This window comes from Eptesicus fuscus, chromosome 21 (assembly GCF_027574615.1).
Source record: "Eptesicus fuscus isolate TK198812 chromosome 21, DD_ASM_mEF_20220401, whole genome shotgun sequence".
NCBI classification, from domain to species: Eukaryota; Metazoa; Chordata; class Mammalia; order Chiroptera; family Vespertilionidae; genus Eptesicus; species Eptesicus fuscus.
Window position 1 is genome coordinate 46,711,478 of NC_072493.1, and position 21,508 is coordinate 46,732,985.

The 21,508-nt window shown below is 41.2% G+C and overlaps 2 protein-coding genes across 2 annotated transcripts; both read left to right on the top strand.

The window, feature by feature from the left end:
• Positions 1 to 910: 910 nt before the first annotated feature.
• On the top strand, positions 911 to 21,153 carry LOC103304368 (putative zinc finger protein 56). The gene is made up of 8 exons (XM_054710573.1): positions 911 to 1,090; positions 2,313 to 2,389; positions 3,415 to 3,541; positions 8,858 to 8,931; positions 10,186 to 10,300; positions 11,905 to 11,978; positions 12,784 to 13,060; positions 20,932 to 21,153. The coding sequence occupies exons 2-8, from the start codon at positions 2,375 to 2,377 to the stop codon at positions 21,024 to 21,026; spliced, it is 777 nt and encodes a 258-aa protein (XP_054566548.1). The 5' UTR covers positions 911 to 1,090; positions 2,313 to 2,374; the 3' UTR covers positions 21,027 to 21,153.
• LOC129147749 (zinc finger protein 665-like) lies at positions 13,236 to 16,129 on the top strand. Its single transcript, XM_054711048.1, is given in 4 exon segments — positions 13,236 to 13,240; positions 13,299 to 14,523; positions 14,525 to 14,547; positions 16,090 to 16,129. Coding segments are annotated over 4 exon segments (1,293 nt in total).
• Positions 21,154 to 21,508: the final 355 nt, after the last annotated feature.

Sequence of the window (21,508 nt, forward strand, 5' to 3'; positions counted from 1 at the left end):
AAATAGGTTTCAGAAGTTTCATAGTCCAGGTGTAGGGACAGACAGAAAAGGGGAGAAAGAGCAGGGGTGAGGGAGGGGGACACAGGAAAGGACCACAGTGGAGATAAAGAGAGAAGTGAGACAGAGACAGATCCATAAACAGCTTTTTCAGTAAAAAGATGTTTGCATGACTGCTATTGCTGTTCCCATGGTCACCTTCCAGAGCTGGCACGGTGTTGAGAACACAGTAAGAGCTAGTTTCGCAGAATAAACTTTGGGTAACGCTCTCCCGGCTTGTTCTCTGCAGCCAGTTTCCCTCCGCGCAACACATCCTCCTCCTCGCAATCAGATCCCAAGCATGCACCTCCTATGGCTGTCTCCTCCGGCGGCCCAGGGAACAGATTTTTTTTTTAAATGTATATTTTTATTGATTTCAGAGAGGAAGGGAGAGGGAGAGAGAGAGAAGAGAAACATCAATGATGAGAGAATCATAAATCAGCTGCCTCCTGCATGTCCTCCACTGGGGATCAAGTCCACAACCCAGGCATGTGCCCTTGACTGGAATCGAACTCAGGACCCTTCAGTCCGCAGGCCAACGCTCTACCCATTGAGCCAAACCAGCCGGGGCGGGAACAGAATTTCTGCTAACAAATCCCTGTCAAGCTCAGGGCCCGCCCCCAGCCCCTTCCACAGCCGGGTTCCTCAGGCTTCCTTCCTCCTTGTAACTGCGCATGCCTGGTCCCTTAGGCCACGCCCCGTAGCTCACCTCCGTTCTGGCCTCGCTCCTATCCGGGCTTTTCCTCCAACCAGCGGCGGCCGGCCAGTCTTAGGCCCCGCCCCCCGGGCCGTACGCTCCGCCCTCAGAACGCCCCCCTGTGCAGCCCAGCGCCATTTTGTCCGCAGCCTGAAGCTGGGCGGTGAGGGCGGCAGAGGGAGGAAAGGCCTCGCTGCGGGGCGGGCCTTGCCGTCTCCCTAGTGTCACCTGCGCTCAGTCACCATCCCGCCTGCGTCCGTCGGGCTGGGTTTGCTGGTCCCAACGTGCCTTCCAGCCCCTCAGCCGGCTCTCCAGGACCCGGGCGCCTCCCTTGGTGTTTTAAATGGCGGCCAGGCTGCTCCCTGCCCTGGCTCTTTTGTCTTTGTTCTGCCAGTGGCTACTTTCGAGTCGTTTCTGTTTTTGTTTTTACCTTTTCATGAACTCTCGTCCTGTCCAGCGCCTTTGAAGTTCTTCCGGGAGCTGGGTTTGTGCCGCCCCCTCGCTTCCTGAGCTCCTGGGGGCAGTGGCCCCACCGCCACCGGGGAGTCCGTACCCCCTCCCTGTTCTGGGGTCCTGGCGACCCACCCCAGTCCGGAGACACCCTCCCGGCGCCCCATCGCGTCCGGAGGCGCCTCAGGCCTTGTTTTTGTCGTCGCTGCTTGATCTGGGCTGGCCTGTGACCTGAAGGTGAGTGTGGGTTCAGGCCCAGCACTACGGCTGTGTGTGTGTTTGTGTGTGAGTGTGTGTGTAAATATAATTTTTCTGTCAAAGAACAGAGCTCAAGTGGCTGCCATTTTGGCCTACAGGAAGTGGCAGGCGCTGTCCTGACTCAAGTGACTGGCAGCTCCCCTGGGAACCGCCATTTTGAAATGGCCAAGGTCTGCTCCCTCCTGTAAACTGGCCCAATTGGATGAGATGAGGAGCCTACGCTCCAATCCAGTGTGAGGAACAGATCACGTGCGTCAGGAATAAAAAGCCGAGGGGCCACCCGCTCAGTGTGCCAGGGCTCCCAGCCCCTGGAGTGTGCGCCCTCCTTTGGGAGTAAAGATACTGGCCTTGCTGCCTGGCTCCCGGGTCTGCTTTGTGTTCTACCAGGGCCCCTGATTTGGGGGTCTAGCCTTATATGTGAGGGGGCGGGGTGAGAGGGAGAAGGTGTCACCAGTAGGGCAGTGTGATCTGAAGAAAGGGGGCGGGAAAAACTCACTTGTTTGCCTCTGATCGCCTCCTGTGGCAGTGGGCAGCCGACATGCCCTTTCTATGCGCTAAGTGGTGAGGGTGAGTGTGTGTGTGTGGTTTGGCACAGTATGTTGATAAACAGTATATTTTCCCCTTTTCATATTCACTGCTAAACACTTTTTAAAAAAATACATATTTTTATTGATTTCAGAGAGAAAGGGAGAGAGAGAGAAACATCTATGATGAGAGGGAATCATTGATCGGCTGCCGCCTGCACACCCCCTACAGGGGATCAGCCTGCAACCCAGGTATGTGACCTTGACTGGAATGGAAGCCGGGACCCTTCAGATCGCAGGCTTGATGCGCTATCCACTGAGTCAAACCAGCTAGGGCCACTGCTAAATATTCTTACTGCCTGAGGAAGAAGCCCAGAAGAGGAGGACGAGGAAAGAAAGAGGGCTCAGAATGGCTCTTTCTCAGGTAAAGTCCTATTTTCAGTTGGTCTGTCCTTCTCAACATGCCCTTTGACTTGCTGAACTTCTCTGATTCTGCATTGTCCCACCTGACATTTGTTTTATCACACTCAATTTGGGCCTTCCCCCAGTCTCTCTCACCTCTAGTTAGATTTCACCTCACCAAGATCCAGTGACATGGATACTTTTATCACCCAGGATAAAAGAACATGCATGTAGATGTCACGAGATAATATTTACAGATACCTGCTAAGTTTCGGAAAAGGGACCAGTACCCAGAAATCTTTCTGTTTTTATACTACATTTGAAGCTAAATGAGTGAATCACTGTCTTCAAACTTCTTATGATGCAGAAATTGAGAGGAAAGTCAGTGTACCAGACCCATGTGATAGAGGGTGTTTTATTTCATTTTCAGTTTTAAAATCTGAAATCAAAATATCTGACTGTTGGATATTACTTAGATTGTTATTATCACATCCAATTCTTGGAGGTTGCTTGTTCCCCTTGCAGACTGTATTCTTTAACGAAGAAGTCTTTATGTTTGATGAAGTAAGGCTTCATCAGGTTTTATTGAAGGGCATTCTCTTCTGTTCCATTGCTTTATGTATCTGTGTTAAGTCAGTATTACACCGCCTTGATTACTCTTTTTTAAAAAATATATTTTACTGATTTTTTACAGAGAGGAAGGGAGAGGGATAGAGAGTTAGAAACATCGATGAGAGAGCAACATCGATCAGCTGCCTCCTGCACACTCCCTACTGGGTATGTGAAACCCATATGCCCTCGTCGATACCTTAATTTTAAAGTTTATTTTCCTGAAAAGTAAAATCTGTACTGTGAATTTTGGGACATGTGTCATGCTCATGTGTCAGTGTTAGAAAACACATCATAGACTGTTACTGGGGCAAAGTGATCTTATTGGATGATTCACAATACTCTTTTCGGTCAAAATCTTTTCTAACACTGTTTTCATGTTGGGTGACATTGTGAACTCTTCTGGTGACCTCTTGGCAACTGTGTCTTTTCTTTCAGGGACCGTTGACCTTCAGGGATGTGGCCATAGATTTCTCTCAGGAGGAGTGGGAATGCCTGGACCCAGCTCAGCGGAAGTTGTACCTGGATGTGATGGTGGAGAACTACAGCAACCTGGCCTCCCTGGGTGAGGATGACTTCCTTCCCGAGTTCCTCCTCCTCCCGCAGGGTTTTGTTTCCTTTATTATTTTAACATCTCTGAGGGCCTTCTGCTTTCTAGGGTAGATTCTTATTGTCTCTGTTGTGTATGTGATCTCTCAAAACTTCCATCTTGCAGAAATCTCTCATTATGTATTAAACCACTACTTCCTCATTTGCTTTAAAAGGAAGGCTTGTTATTACCTTTTTTTCTGCTATAACGTGGACTACATTTGATTACTCACCTGGGGAAATCCTGTAGTATCTGTCTCTTTGTGACTTGTGTGCTTCAGTGAAAAAATGTCATTGGTGGTTCTGGGCGTCGTCATTGCAAGTTGGACTTGTACAGGCCTCTTTTCCTTTGCCCTTGCTTTGGAGTTAGAAAACCCATATTCCAACTTTGGCTTCACTACTTAAAGCTACTGACCTTGAGTGAGTTAGTTAACCTCTCCAAGGAGGAAGAGCCTTATTTTACGTAGGTATAAAAAGTAGCAGGGCAAGATTGCGATTTACTTAGCAAATATCCTGCTTAACACAGATCCCTGATTAATTTTATTGGGACTAGAAATATGCCCAACTAAAATATTCCACTCCCTAGCAAATAAGAGCGGCCACTAAGATGTAGTTGGAAGTGGTTGGGTGGGGATTCCAGGACAGCACCCTACTTCCTACTGCCTGAACACGGATGTGATGTCGAGCTATGGCAGCTACCTTGATTATGTTAAAGCCATGTAGTTACATCTCTGATCAAGGTAATGCTAGCACAGGTAATGGTCTAGTAAATTGCCTGAAGACTTACAAGTGTCATAAAAGCCCATAAGAGCACACAGAAAGAGATGTGGTACTCATGGAGATGTTCTGATGATGCTAAGGACATGCCAAATAGGAAGGAGTGCGCTAGCAATCCCTCAGCTCCATTTGAGCTTGAGCCCTTGCCATGGAAAAGAAACACTCTGGAGTCTTATTGTTGCTCAGTTTTCTAACCAATAATGTCAGTTTCAGGGAGAGAGAGTTAAGGCCTCTAAGGTGTAGGTATAAGAACTCAGGAGGGCCCTAACTGGTTTGGCTCAGTGGATAGATCGTTGTCCTGTAGACTGAAGGGTCCCAGGTTCGATTCCAGTCAAGGGCAGGTACCTTGGTTGTGAGCACATCACCAGTGGCGGGTGTGCAGGAGGCAGCTGATAGATGTTTCTCTCATCGATGTTTCTAACTCTCTTCCTTCCTCTCTGTAAAAAATCAGTTAAAAAAAAAAAAAAAGAACCCCGGAGGGACCTTGGCTCCCTGGAGAATGTGCAGAAAATGACCAGTCAGTGGTGATGGTCAGTAGGATTCACGAATCCTGTTCCGGAACTTTACAGGTCCTGGGAGAGTCAGTTCTACAAGGCTTGGGATGGGCTGGAGTGCGTGTGTATGTTGGGGGTATAGGGGCTTTCCTGAGAGCCTAGGGCCTAGGCTTTGGGGGGCCTGTGGTGGACTAGAAAAAAAAGGGTCATTGACATTTCCTTTTGTGATATCAGGTAATAATATCTTTATGTTTTATGGCAGAAGAGTATTCCATTGTGTGTGTGTGGTAAAGCTCATCACTCATTCAACTATCCATGGACATTTGAGTTGCTTCCATTTTAATGCAGGCTCTTGTGAAGAATGTTATAAAGCACACAAATGTGTAAATGTCTCTTTAAGACCCTCCATGAATATTTTCCGATATATACCTAGAAGTACGATGGCAGCCAGCAGTGTTTTATACTTTACAGCATGCAAATCATGCATCTTCTTCATGATGTAAACTATTAATTTTTTTATTTCTCTTTATGCTATTCATGTAATTACACATTTAATTTGTCATTTTGTATTAATTTCTGCTATTGTACAGGAACACGGCTAACTTCGTGGGATGACTTTATGTACTGTCTCTTGAGAAATTCATTGAATAGATATACTGGAGGCCCGGTGCACATAATCATGCATGCATGCAGTCCCTCAGGGTAGCCTGTGGAGATCGGGCCCCAGCTCGCACCCCCACCCTTGCAGCCCCGCCTGGCACCCCGCCTTGCCTTGGTGCCACTCCCTCACCTGCTCTATCATCCCACCTGTGGGGCGATTGGTCAGGGCTGGGCCCCCCACCCGACTCCCTCAGTGCCTGGACGGCCAAGCCGCGCTGCGGCCCCGACCCATGCCACCCCAGCTGGTCGTCATCTGTAGGGCGATCGGTTGGGGCCGGGTCCCCTTCTGCCACCGCTAGTCATTGTCTGTGGGGCAATTGGACCCTCGCTCGCACCCGCCTTGGCTTGGTGCCACCTGCCCACTTCCACCATCCTGCTGAGGTCCCACTCTCATCGGGGCCAGCAGCACCTCCACCGCCCCCTGGTGCTCAGCGCACATCATAGCAAGTGGACAGACTCCACATCTCCTGGTCAAACTCCGGTTTGAAAGACTACACGAGGGGACAATTGGCATGTTAGACTTTTATTGTATAGGATATTTTGAGAAATGTGGAATCTGATTTGCAATACACAATTCTAATCACCTGTTAACAGAGTTCATTTTATTATTTTCTATTTTTATTGTGATAATGGAAGCTACTTAAAATATTTGAAGGCTATAGTAATATACGTAAACTCATTGTGTCAGTTGCATACAAAAATTGTGCTACTTGCCATCTCTACCCCTGTACTCACTTAAGTTATTGATATCATATTATCTTTTATGTGCGTGTCTTCTAGCAGAGATTTAAGAATTTATTTCTTTTATGTTTTATTTATTTTTAAAAAACATATTTTTATTGATTTCAGAGAAAAAGGAGATGGGGAGAGAGATAGAAATGTCAATGTTGAGAGAGAATCATTGATTGGTTTCCTCCTGCATGTCCCCAACTCGGGATGGAGCCCCCAACATGAGCCCTGACCAGGAATCAAATCATGTCAACCGTCAACCACTGAGCCACTCCGGTCAGACAATTCCATTTATTTTCCAAAGTTCCAAAAGAGAAATCAAAATGATATGTGTTTCTTTAATATAACACGATAAATTTTTATATTTCTATATATTTCCTCACATACATGGCATCTTTATACGTTCATATGTTACTGTTGTGTAGAATTTTTACATTACTTCCAATAGTACATTTCTTAAGGATTTGTTATAGGGCAGGTCTAATAATGATAAAGTTTTGGAGCTGGAAAAGTTTTGTCCTCTATATTGTTGATGATCTGTTTTGACAGTATTCTTATTGGGTGGTTTTTGTTCATTTATCAGTTCTGTGTTTTATTTCATGCCCTTCCCCCCCCCCCCCCCCCACTAGTTTTCTACTTAGAAACTCCTTAATGATCTTCGAGGAGCTGTCTGTTCCATGAGGAATTATTTTTTTATATACTTTTAGGACAGTATTCTGGGGTTTGATATTTTCATTGTTTTTTTATCTGTTCTCATGTTTATATTCATTCTACTTAGAATTCAGTGAGTTGCTTGCATTTGTATATCGCTTTCTCCAATTGTCAGGACCTTAAACTATTAATTTTTTTATAAACTACCTACTCCTTTTCACTAATCTGTCTTTATGGAGCCCCCTTGGTGGTCGATTTATTAGTGTCTTAGGCGTTCCTTGAATTCTCTTCACATTTCCACATGTTTGTTGGTTTCTCTGAATCAAAATTATAATGAATTAAAATTTTACCGCTTTATGTACAAGTTCTTTGATTATTTAATTGCTATTTTTTAAATTATTTTTATTGATATCAGAGAGGAATGGAGAGGGAGAGAGATAGAAACATCAGTGAAGAGAGAGAATCATCGATCGGCTGCTTCCTGTACGATCGGGGATCAAGCCTTCAACCCAGGCCTGTGCCCTGACATAGAACCAAACTGACCTCCTGGTTCATAGATCGAAGCTCAACTACTGGGCCACCTCTTCCAGGCAAATTCTTTTTTTTTTTAAATATATATTTTATTGATTTTTTTACAGAGAAGAAGGGAGAGGGATAGAGAGTTAGAAACATCGATGAGAGAGAAACATGGATCAGCTGCCTCCTGCACACCCCCTACTGGTATATGCCTTTGACGGTAATCAAACCTGTGACCCTTCAGTCCGCAGGCTGATGCTCTATCCACTGAGCCAAACCAGTTAGGGCCCAGGCAAATTCTTGGATTTTTGAGTTGATCACATCTTTCATTTATGATTCTACTGTATCTTTTATTTTGAGTATTATGTTTTTCAATTTCCCTTTTTGGTGTGGTGTTTGTAAAATACTTTCTCATTGTATTTTTATTTTTGTTATATAATATCTTGGTGATATTATTTAGTTGTCTTTTTTTTCTCCTTTTCAGCTTTAAGGTACTTATTTGCCATTCTTTTCAACTTATTAATGTATTTCCTCATGGTAAACTTTTTCTGTGTTTTTTTTTTATGATTTGAGATCTTTTGTTGAGATTCTGGAATTCTAACGAAAAGCAGGCTTTTGAACATGCTTTCTATAGGAGGAAACAAATTATAAGCACCTGTGGAAAAAACTACTTTCGGTCAGCACGGTTTTCAGTATCTATATTCTTGTTTGGGTTGTCTGTTTAATTTTCCAGTTGAAATGTTCTCCGTTTCTTTCTCAGACCCATGGTATATTTTCAGGCTTGATGTACATCTTCAGAACCGCAGTCTTTGTGGTTCTTAAACCATTTCTCATGTTTCTTTGCAGCAGCCATTGCAGCTCACTCACTTGTACTTCCATTCTGTTCCCACTCTGTGTCACGGACAATAGACACTCCTTCAACATACTTCAAAACATGGATAACATTGAACATGCACTTCCCTCATATCTCTCTCTCTCTCTCTCTCTCTCTCTCTCTTTCTCTCTCTCTCTCTCTCTCTCTCTCTCTCTTTCTCTCTCTCTCTCTCTCTCTCTCTCTCTCTCTTTCTCTCTCTCTCTCTTTCTCTCTCTTTCTCTCTCTCTCTCTCTCTCTCTCTCTCTCTCTCTCTCTCTTTCTCTCTCTCTCTCTCTCTCTCTCTCTCTCTCTCTCTCTCTCTCTCTCTCTCTCTTTCTCTTTCTCTTTCTCTCCAGTGATGAAACTGGGAGGTGGCAGTGTTTTTATAATATTGCCATTGTGTGCCAGGGGGTTTGAGCAGGTATCATTGGCAAATGTAAGCAACTCTTTGTCCCTCTTTGATGTGAGTTTTCCTCATTGTACCTATCTTGAGCTTTCCTTGAATCCTTCACTGGCTCTTGGCGTACTCAAAACTGTCATTTGGTCAGTATTTGCTGGTAATTTCAAAGTGCACTCACCTGATTGTCAAAAGTGAAAATTTGTTTTCTTTCAGCTATGTCATCTGAAGATGACCAGGCCTTTATGCCAAATACTGGAATACCAGATTTATTCTCTGAAGTTATATTGGTAAGATATATCGCTTTGATAATGTACACTTAATGAATGCCTTGGTATTTTAGGAAGAGTGTGATGAGAAGAGAGGATATTAATATAAACAGAACAAATCTGTAATAGTTATCAGAATAAAATAGTTGTTTCCTAAACATGTCAAATGTATTATGTATTTGGGCAACCTCCCAGTTTAAAATCAGTTACATTGGCAGGTTAGTGTGTTTCTACACGTGAAGATTGAAAACAACTTTTTATTACATGCATTCTTGGAAAGGAAATCCGGATAAACTTTTTTAGGAAGAGAGAGGTAGAGACAGATAGAAACATCAATGATGTGAGAGAATCATTGACCGGCTGCCTCCTGTACACCCCACACTGGGGATTGAGCCTGTAACCTGGTCATGTGTCCAGACCGGGAATTGAGTGAGTGACCTCTTGGTGCATGGGTCAGCACACAACACTAAGCCACACCAGTTGGACCAGGCAGAATAATCTTATTCTGAGATTGCTCATCGTAAATTTCCAACTAGGACTGTGTTTCCTATGTGTCCTATTCCATGAGAACTGAGTTCCATTAACCCTTTAGTTCAAAGTTCTGTAGGATTTTTTTTCTGTGTTTTCATTTTCTCTGTATTCAGAAGTATGGCACATGATGTGGAAAGATTGGCATCACAAGTAAAAAGTGAGTTTGTTACACATGTGGAAACGCAGGCCCCATCTCAGATCCTGGATCAGAATCTGTGTCTTTACAGAAGTTCATTTCCTTGTGGTCTGCTTCACACTTGAAAAGAAGTCCAGAGGACTCTTTCCCCTCTCAATGTGGGAGTCTGTGCTGTGAGATTCTTTCCCTCTCCCCACGTGCGAGTCTGTATTTGTTCTTCAATAAATTTCCACCTTTGCTATAAAAATAAGAAAAAAAAGAAAAGTCTGTATACTTCCAACCTCCCTGACATTTCCCACTGAGAAATATACATCACTGACCCTGGACAATGCAAATGTAGCCTTCAGAAATCCATATGCCTCTGCCCATGCCTTAATTTTAAAGTTTATTTTCCTGTAAAGTAAAATCTGAACTGTGGATTTGTGGACAAGTGTCATCTTCATGTGTCAGTGTTGGAAAACATCAGAGAATATTACTGGGGCAAAATGATCTTACTGGATAATTCAGAATACCCGCTAGGTCAAAACCTCTTCTCCTAACACTGTTTCCATGTTGGGTGACATTGTAAACTCTTCTGGTGACCTGTTGGTAAATGTGTTTTCCTTCAGGGACCGCTGACCTTCAGGGATGTGGTCATAGATTTCTCTCAGGAGGAGTGGCCAGCTCAGCGGAAGTTGTACATGGATGTGATGTTGGAGAACTACAGCAACCTGGCCTCCCTGGGTAAGAATGACTACGTTGTGTGTCTTCTAGCAGAGATTTAAGATTTTATTCTTTTTATTTAGTTATTTTTAAAATATTTTTCAAGAAGTTATTTTTTCATATGCTTTCAGGGTTGTATTCTGGGATTCGTGATATATTTTTTTTTTCTTTACCTCTTCTCATGTTTATATCCTATTCTACTTAGAATTCAGTGAGCTGCTTGTATTTGTGTCTTTCTCCAGTTGTCGTGACCTTCAACTGTTAGTTTTTTATATAAGCTGTCTAATGGATTCTTTTCATTATTCTGTCTTTATAGAGTCCCATTGGAGGTTGATTTGTAAGTGTCTTAAAAGTCCCTTCGGTTCTCTTCATATTTCTATATGTTTGTTAGCTTCCCTGAATCAAAATTTTTAATGAATTATGTACAAATTCTTCGGTTTTTGTTTTTATTTTTTAAATAGTCTATTGATTTCAGATATGAAAGGAAAGAGAGAGATAGAGACATCAATGAAGAGAGATAACCCTTGATCAGCTGCCTCCTGCACGATTGGGGATTGAGCCTTCAACCAGGCCTGTGCCCCGACCTGGAACCAAACTGTAACCTCTTGGTTCATAGGTCGAAGCTCAATCACTGAGCCACTGCTGCCAGGCCAATTCTTTGATTTTTCAAGTTGATAACGTCTTTCATTGATGATTCTACTATACTTTTTAAGTCGTATTATGTTTTTCAATTTCCCATTTCTGTGTGGTGTTAATATAACATCTTTCTCATTGTATTTTTTTTTGTTATATAATATTTAGTTGATATTATGTAGTTCTCTTTTTTTTCTACCTTTTTGTTTTAAGATATTTTTCATTTTTTTTTCATGTAATTAATGTATTTCCATTAATGCATTGCCCGTTTGATTACATATATTTTGTGTTTTTGTTCACTTTTTTTGTTTCTTTGCATGATTCGATATCTTTTGTTGAGATTCAGGAATTATAAACAGGCTTTTGAACATGCTTTCTATTGGAGGAAACAACTTATAACCATCTGTGGCAAAATTCTACTTTGGTCAACACTGTTTTCAGGATCTGTATTCTCGATTTGGTTGTCTGTTTAATTTCCCACTTGAAATGTTCGCTGAGGCTTTCTCAGACCGATGGTATCTTTTCAACCTTCCTATACATCTTCAGTACCACAGTCTTTGTTTTGCTCAAACAATTTCTCATTGTTTCTTTGTAGCAGCCACTACAGGGCACTCACTCTGTACCGCCATTCTGTTTGCACTCTGTGTCATGCACAACAGACACTTCTTATTCAAGATGCTTCAAAACAGGGAGATCATTGAACACGCACTTCGATCAACTCTCTCACTCCAGTGAAGAAACTGGGAGGTTGGAGTGTTTTGATAATATTGCCATTGTGTGCCAGGGTGGTTGAGCAGGTATCACTGGCAAATGGAAGCAACTCTTTGTTCCTCTTTGGTAGGACTTTTATTCATTGTACCTACATATCTTGAGCTTTCTTTGAATCCTTCACTTGCATTTGGAGTACTCAAAAATGCCATTTGGTCAATACTTGCTGGTAATTTCAAAGTGCACTCATCTAATTGCCAAATTAAAAATTTGTTTTGTTTCAGCTATGTCATCTGAAGATAACCAGGCCTTTTTGCTAAAGCCCGGAATTCAAGATTTATTCTCTGAAATTATACTGGTAAGATATAAAAGGTGTGGTTTTGATAATGTAAACTTAATGAATGTCTGGAATTTGAGGAAGAATGTGATGAGAAGAGGGGATGTTAATATAAACCGAACTAACCTGGAACCATTATTCATAATCAATTCTTGTTAACTAAAGAGATCAAGTGTACTATACATTTGGGAAACCTCCCACTTTAAAGTCAGTTACATTGGCAGATCAGTGTGTTTCAGCACTTTTTACTGTTAACTATCCTTAGAAAGGGAATCTGTGGTGTGAATAATGATTAGAATTGTTTTAAATGTAGGGTGTTATTAAATTTTCAGTAATTTCTCAAATTTAGATATTCATAATGTTCATATAAAGTTAAAATCTGCTCAATTTGGCAATCTTACAATTTAAAAAATATATATATTTTATTGATTTCAGAGAGGAAGGGAGAGCGAGAGAGATAAACATCAATAATAAGAGACAATCATTGATTGGCTGCCTCCTGTATGCCCCCTATTGGGACCTGTCCTGAAACCCGGGCATGTGCCCTAACGAGGAATTGAACCATGATCTCCTGTTTCATAAGTCAATGCTCAACCACTGAGCCCCGCTGGCTGGGCAATTTAGCAATCTTTTAAACAAGGATTCAATATTCTTCCTCATACAATTTTATTTTTATGTTTTGTCTATAATTTAAATAAATTGGGAATGCTTTTTTACACAACTACCATGGTTTAATGTGTATCACAAAATAGTTCTTATGCAACAAGTGTATGTGTTTCTTAAACTTATAACTGTCACTAAACGCCTTTATATCTCCCATTACCAGCAGAGTAAATGTAATAAAGATGCAAGTTATCAATGGAACGAACATTGGAAAAACTTTAAGCTAGAGTCATATCTTAATAATCAACGGAGAATTGAGCTTGCAGAGGATCATTATAAAAGTGGAAAAGTCTTTGAGCAAATGTCCAATCACCATATAGGTCAATTATTTCATATTGTGGAAAAGACACACAAAGGAAGTAGACATGTCACATCTTTTCAGGAATTTTCAAATTACAGTGAACAAGAGAATATTCATGCTGGGGAGCAAGCTTACACAGGTAATCCATGTAGTAGAATCGTCAGTCAAATAATCAATCTAAAGAAAGTGAAAGAAATCCATAGTGGAGAAAAACATTATAAATGTAAAAATTCTAGTAAAACATCCAGTTGGCCTTCAGGTTGTACTCTAAAGGAAAGAATTCAGACTGGAGACAAGCCTTACAAATGTAAAGCATGTGGCAAAGCCTTTAAATGTCATTTAACTCTTACTGTACATGAGGGAAGATTTCACACTAGGGCAAAACTTGAAAAACTCAAGGAAAATGGAAAAGGCTTAAGTCAGTCCTCAAAAGATACTCAACATCATAGAAATAATTCAGAACAAAAGCCTTATAAGTGTTCAGAATGTGGCAAAGCCTTCACCTGGCCCTCATCCCTTATTCTTCATCAGAGAATTCACACTGGAGAGAAACCTTACAAATGTAAAGAATGTGGCAAAGCCTTTAGCCAGTCCTCTTACCTTAATCGTCATCAGATTATTCATACTGGAGAGAAGCCTTATAAATGTACAGAATGTGGCAAAGCGTTCAGTGACTCAGCAACACTTAGTCATCATCAGAGAGTTCATACTGGAGAGAAGCCGTATAAATGTAGAGAATGTGGCAAAGCCTTTAGTAGACACTCAACCCTTACTCTTCATCAGAGAATTCACACTGGAGAGAAACCTTACAAATGTAGAGAATGTGGCAAAGCTTTTTGCCAGCCCTCCTCCCTTAGTCATCATCAGAGTATTCATACTGGAGAGAAGCCTTATAAATGTACAGAATGTGGCAAAGCGTTTAGGGAGTCTGCAACCCTTAATCAACATCAGAGAGTTCATACTGGAGAGAAGCCATATAAATGTAGAGAATGTGACAGAGCCTTTAGCCGACCCTCAAAACTTAGTATACATCATAGAATTCACACTGGAGAGAAACCTTACAAATGTAGAGACTGTGGCAAGAATTTAAGCAGCTCCTCAAACCTTACTTCTCATCAGAGAATTCACACTGGAGAGAAGCCTCATAAATGTGGAGTATGTGGGAAAGCCTTTATCAGCCATGGATATCTTACTAAACATAATCGTATTCATACTGGAGAGAAGCCATACAAATGTGGAGAATGTGGCAAAGCTTTCAGCCAGTCCTCATCCCTTACTAATCATCAGAGAGTTCATACCGGAGAGAAGCCTTATCAATGTAGAGAATGTGGCAAAGCATTTAGCCAGTCCTCATCCCTTACTTATCATCAGAGAGTTCACACTGGAGAGAAACCTTATAAATGTAGAGAATGTGGCAAAGCCTTCCGTGTTATATCATTACTTACTTATCATCAGAGAGTTCACACTGGAGAGAAACCTTATAAATGTAAAGAATGTGGCAAAGCCTTTAGCCAGGCCTCATCCCTTACTTCTCATCAGAGAGTTCACACTGGACAGAAACCTTATATATGTAGAGAATGTGGCAAAACTTTTTGCACCTCCTCAGACCTTACTAAACATCAGAGAGTTCACACTGGAGAGAAGCCTTATAAATGTAGAGAATGTGGCAAAGCCTTTAGCCAATCCTCATCCCTTATTAATCATCAGAGAGTTCACTCTGGAGTGAAACCTTATACCAGGTAAATGTAGAGGATGTGTCAAATACTTTTGCAGCTCCTCAGGCCTTACTAAGCATCAGAGGTTATTCTGGAGATAAGCCTTATAGATGTACAAAAGATAACACAGCCTTTCAACAGTGTTGCCGTACTGTACAACACAGTTCATACTACAGAGAAGGCTTACAGATGTGAGGAGTGTCATAAGTCCTTTACCAGCTCTGAGAACTTAATATCGCAGAACTGATACTGGCAAGAAGTCTTAAGAATGTGAAAATGTAGAGAAGCCTTTAACTGTAGGGACATCATACTAAAGAGAGAGCCTGTACCTACAGCTCAAAATTTACTGAATAACAGCTGTTTATAGTGGAGGAAAGCCTTTAACCTGAGGCCTAACCTATTCAACATTTTAGGAATCATTCTAAAGAGAAAGTACAGTAATATAACATTATCATCCAAAGATTTAACTATAGTTTAGCATTGAGAATGATAAAATAAGGTCTTACAGATTATGAGGCATATGTCCAAGTGTATATCTTCATTTATATGTCATACAACATCTGATAATTATTGGATAAAAGCCCAGCAGATACAAAGAATGTGACAAAGCTTACTCAGTATGCCAACCTTACCCGACATCAGAATTCACACTGGGGAGAAACAATACAAATGTAAGCAATGTCCTAAAGTCTTTAATCAGCATCTATAGCTTATTGCTCACATTGGAATTCATTCTAGAGGGAAACCTTAAATCTGAGATTGTGGGAAATCATATAGTTGGACTTACAGCCTCAGTCAATTTTAGGGATTGTAATTGGGTAGAAATTCTACATTCATGATATAGGAGGGAGGACTTTGGTTCAAAACAGTTCACAAACTTCCAAGAAATTTATGCTTTAAAGTGATTAAATGTAAAAACTTGACCATAGTGTACTCCAAATTTTAAATGTAGTTAGGTAATATTTTGTATGCTTGAATATATCAAAAGAATTGATGTTTCCATATGTACAATTTCTTACAGTGTTATCTCATTGAAATATTTTGAGAAGGAAATATTAATGTGATTTTACTCCCATATTATAGAATTACACTATAGAATGAATCTTTTAAAATAGTTTTTTTGAGTTTCATAAATGATGTCATCAAAGTTATTTCCTTTTCTGTGCCAATGTGTTTGGTTGAAAACTTTATGAAGGCATGTCCATTTGTGGTTTTGATGTTTAGGTGAAAGGAAGTACACTCAGGACAGTGCTGTATGTGTAATAGGTTTTCCATAATTAAGAGCAATATTGCAATATCAGTGATATTGTTGTACCCAGGATGCAGATTTGGCATGAACTGTGCATGTGGAGTGAGGACAACTTTCCCAGGCTGTACTCCTAGCTGAACTCAGAAAAATTCTATTTCTTTCATTTCCTGTTTCCTGTTTCTGGTTTTCCACTTTGTCTTCTAGGCTGCCATTCTTTTTGCAGTGCTATGACCACAGCATGTAAAGCTCTTCCTGTCCCACATCAGCCCCTGAAGCCTGTGTAGCTTCTGCTCAGTTTTTTGGTATTCACTAATGCAATGACTGACAGTAGAATTTGGTGAATATTTTGCTTTATTTTGATGAGGTAGGTAGCCCTGCCACTCATGTGCTCATGCAGACACCTGTAGTTTTTAATACAAATTTTTGAATTTTTGGAATACCACAAATTGACTTCTGAGTACTTTTTAAAAATATATTTTATTAATTTTTTACAGAGAGGAAGGGAGAGGGATAGAGTTAGAAACATCGATGAAAGAGAAACATCAATCAGCTGCCTCTTGCACACCCTCCACTGGGGATGTGCCCGCAACCAAGGTACATGCCCTTGACTGGAATCGAACCCGGGACCCTTCAGTCTGCAGGCCGATGCTCTATCCACTGAGCCAAACCGGTCAGGGCCATTTGAGTACTTTTAATTGGAATGAGTTTTCGTGTCCTGATTTTCATTGGAAACTTGAACTGTTTCTCAGTGTTATGGCAGTAACTTTTTTATTTGGGTGGGATTAGCTCACGTTAAATAGGTGTTGTTCTCACTTTCCCGAATGTAGCCTAATATTGGTCCTTCTTTCCTGAGGAACCCCAGAGATCATGGCACCTTTGCAGTTGAAACCTTTTATTATTTTGGATGCAGTTATTTTGTATATTCACAGCCTGAGAAGAGGTATGTCCTTTGGCATTAGCTGTCCCTGGGGTGTGTGCCAAGCCATCACTGCAAGTTCCAGGGACAGCAGGATGGCAGTGTTGAAATGAAGCTCCATATTTATTACTTTTACAGGGGCCAGTGCTGAGTTTGTATAAGGTGGTAAAAATTAGTTCCTATGCATGTGCCACCCAATGGACTGACAAAATCTTTGCAGAGACAATGATGTTTTCTTCTACTCTACTTTCTGACATACCCATGGGCCATTCATATGTGTATGTGTCTCCTGATATTTTGTGACCGGGACTCATCTGACCAGGGGCTTTATGAACTTGTTCTGTTACAGGACATCCTATGGAATCCAGAGCATTCATAGAATTCAGTGCCATCTAGACAATAGTTCCATATTCTGGTCCTGTAGTGAGGAAAGTAGAGGAGGTGTATTGATACCAAATACACGTAAGATCTTTTTTTCTTTTCACGTGGCCCTTAGGAAAATAGATGAAGCAGACACCGTCCCTTGAGTTAGAGGGCGTTCTGTCATCAGTTTCTTCAGAGTGCATACTCTTCCGCATTGGGGTGAAAAACTTTAAATCAGATTTCAATTTTTTTTTTTTTATCTCTTGGCACACATGAACTAACTATTGAAATTCAGTGGTCCACAAAATATATATTTTACAATCTTGCAAAAAAGTCTGATTTTGATCCAGGCAAACCGCACAGCTATGACTGTTGTCTGATGTAACTTATTTTACTCCACATCTATGGGTAATGTAGTCTATGATATTGACTAGTCAGTTGTTGCTTTTTCTTTTTTTTTTTAATATATTTTATTGATTTTTTACAGAGAGGAAGGGAGAGGGATAGAGAGTTAGAAACATCGATGATAGAGAAACACCGATCAGCTGCCTCTTGCACACCCCCCTACTGGGGATGTGCCCGCAACCAAGGTACATGCCCCTGACCGGAATCGAACCCTGGACCCTTCAGTCCGCAGGCCGACGCTCTATCCACTGAGCCAAACCGGTTTCGGCAGTTGTTGCTTTTTCAAAAAAGTCTTGCAGCACACCAGTTTGCCTGTGTGACACTCCAGTTGATAATCACAGCTGTAAACATGTAAAATTCATCTTTTCTACTGTGTCATTTAAGACCACTTTTTCCTTATTGATTTGTCTGGGATATCTATCCATTGATGTGAATGGCAAGTTAAATTTCCCTATATTGACTGTACTAATTAATTTTTAAAATGCCAATAACTATTTACCTGTCAATATTCACTCACAATATAAATGAGTTAACTGCTTCAACCAGAAGACACAGGGTAGCTGAATGGATAGGAGAACAAGACCCATACTTAATGCTTTCTACAGGAGAACCACTTCAGATCAAAAGACACAGCATGAAAGTAAAGTGTTAGAAAAAAGTTATTTCATGTCTCCCTTTGGGCCCCAAAGAAACTACTCTGCAGAGAATGTTGCTCTAGTGAGAGCTCCCATCCTGGACGGTGGACATTTAATGGGCATGAGGATAACCGTGCTCAGAGTTAGCTGACTCATGTGGAAGCGCTGACTTTCAATGAAGTCAGCACATACACAGTTTTTCGATTCCCAGAGTTGTGGAAGGAGCTGGAACAGGTCAGAGCAGACCTGCTGGGAATCTCAGGTAAAGATGCCTCTTTTTAAAATATATATATATATTTTTTTTTTTTTATTGGTTTTTTACAGAGAGGAAGGGAGAGGGAGAGTTAGAAACATCAATCAGCTGCCTCCTGCACACCCCCTACTGGGGATGTGCCCGCAACCAAGGTACATGCCCTTGACCGGAATTAAACCTGGGACCCTTGAGTCCTTAGTCCAATGCTCTATCCACTGAGCCAAACCGGTTAGGGCACCTCGTGTTTTTTTTTTAAATATATTTTATTTTTTACAGAGGAAGGGAGAGGGATAGATAATTAACAGCGATCAGCTGTCTCCTGCACACCTCCTACTGGGGATGTACCCATAACCCAGGTACATGCCCTTCACTGAAATCGAACCTGGGACCCTTCAGTCCACAGGCCGATGCTCTATCCACTGAGCCAAACTGGCTAGGGCAAGATGACTCCCTTTTAATTATTTTTATATATTTTTAATTGATTTCAGAGAGGGAGAGGGACATAGAAACATCAATGGTGAAAGAAAATCACTGATCAGCTGCCTCCTGCATACCCCCCAACTGGGGATAGAACCTGAAACCCCGGCATATGCCCTTGACCGGAATCGAACCTAGGATCCTTCAGGCCAAGGCTCTATCCACTGAGCCAAACTGGCTAGGGCAAGATGCCTCTCTTTTATGTGAACAACTTAATTGATGGCTTTACAGTGTCTTTAGAAAATTGGGAATTCAAATGAAAAAAACTCTGCCCTTGGGGTAAAACAAGTGATTTCATGGAAATGAAATTTTTAAAATGCTCTGGAAGCAATATAGACAAAATATAGGCTTTATAAGAAAGGCCATAGTAATGTAGGGGTTATTCCTAATAATAAAGGGATCAACTTACCAAGAGGATAAAACCCTTTTAAACATTTATGGGCCGAAACTGGTTTGGCTCAGTGGATAGAGCCTCGGCTTGCGGACTGAGGGGTCCCAGGTTCGATTCCGGTGGGGGGCATGTTCCTTGGTTGCAGGCACATCCCCAGTGGGGGGTGTGCAGGAGGCAGCTGATCGATGTTTCTCTCATCGATGATTCTATCCCTCTCCCTTCCTCTCTGTAAAAAATCAATAAAATATGTTATAAAATATCACTTTTTCCCATCTCATAGACTGTCTTTTCCCTGATGTGCTACTGTCTTTGAATGCACACAGCATACATTTTGATGATGACTAATTTATTTAAACTTTGTTTTGTGTTGTCCTATCTCAAACTATTGTAAAATCCCAGGTCATGAAGATTTAACCCTATGTTTTATTTAATCTCAGAGTTCTTACATTGAGCTCACATATAGCTTCTATGTCCTGGATAAATTATAACCATTTTTATTGCATTCACCTGCTCAATGAGAGTCCCCAGCTGAATACCAAGGTTTTCTGTGAGAAGGATGTGCAGAAAATAACAGATGCTTACTATTCAAAAATCACATTCAGGATACATATAAACACTTATTATGTCATTTAAACCCCCCCCCCTTTTAACCTTCATCCTATCTCTGAACTTTTATTTTGTTACCAGTTATTCAGACTTTTCAGACAGAAAAACCCTAATTTTATTCTATAACTTCAGATGCATTAATATAATCTGGCAAAGGTGTTTTCTTCTGTTTTTTTCCCATAGGTTCCTGCGCATTTGTGCACATTCCTACATCACTTCATATGTAGTCTCTTATTTCCTGGTCTGTGCACAGCTGCCAGAGCATCCATCCAGATGGGGCCCCTGAGCAGTCCTTACTGACCAACCTGGCTGATAGTCCAGAGCCTACTTTGCAGGCTCTAGTCCAGTGGTCGGCAAACTGTCTCGCGAGTCACATGCGGCTCTTTGGCCCCCTGAGTGTGGCTCTTCCACAAAATACCACGGCCTGGGCGAGTCTATTTTGAAGAAGTGGCGTTAGAAGAAGTTGAAGTTTAAAAAATTTGGCTCTCCAAAGAAATTTCCATTGTTGTACTGTTGATATTTGGCTCTGTGGACTAATGCATTTGCCGACCACTGCTCTAGTCCATGTGTGAATGACACCCCTTCTCAGAGTGATCACCTCAGCAAAGCCTGTGGCCGGGTTCCTTGTTACTGCCTCCTGGAGAGACGCATAGGAAGGATGTTCATTTCCTTGTGTGAACATAAAAGGAAACAGGAAACCTAGCTTTCAAGTTTTTAGTGGCATCAGTTAAACCCAAAGTAATTTAAATGATGGAATAAATGTCCTAATACTCATTCTGCTTCCTGTGGAAATTCTGAAGATGGTGCTGGTGGAGTTTGCATCAACCTGATCACATCTGTATGTTCCACAGACATTTCTTAAAGCTTATTTCCAATACAGGGCCTCCTGGTTTTTTCAAATAATAGGAGTTTTGAAAAATTTTTAAAGTATTTTTATCCTAATATTTTAATACAATTTTATTATCTTTGTTAATTTTAGAAATATTTCTTTTCATTGCAGAGACAAAGGGAAAGGGAGAGAGAGAATCATGGATCCCCTGTCTCCTGCATACCCAACACAGAGGATGGATCCCTCAAACAGGGCATATGACCTGAGCTGGAACGGAACCCTGAATTCTGGTTCATAGTCCTATGCTCAGCCACTGAGCCACTCTGTTTGGTAGGTTTTATTATTTTTAATAATTCTTATTTGAGAAAGATGGAAAGTTTGGAAGATACTTTGCTTTTGGAGACTAAAAAAAAAAAAAAATTCCCAGGACTCGGCTTACTCCCACTCATGTCTGCTCACTACGCAGAGAATATCCTGCTGTTTGTCTAGACATGGAATTTTTTTCAATGAAACATACTTCACATTAGATGCTCACTAACACATATTATGGTATAAATTATTGTAGGTATAGAGGGAGATGTAATTATTGGGTATTGATCAGTGGTTTTACTTCCTTTTAGGCTTACATCACAGAGAATGTACCACCTTACAATCTGTTGCAGAATTAATGATATTCCTTTCTTGTTTATTTTTGACCCTTGGATGTGCCCCAATCTGGGCTCGACCCACAATCCTGTTAACATTACAG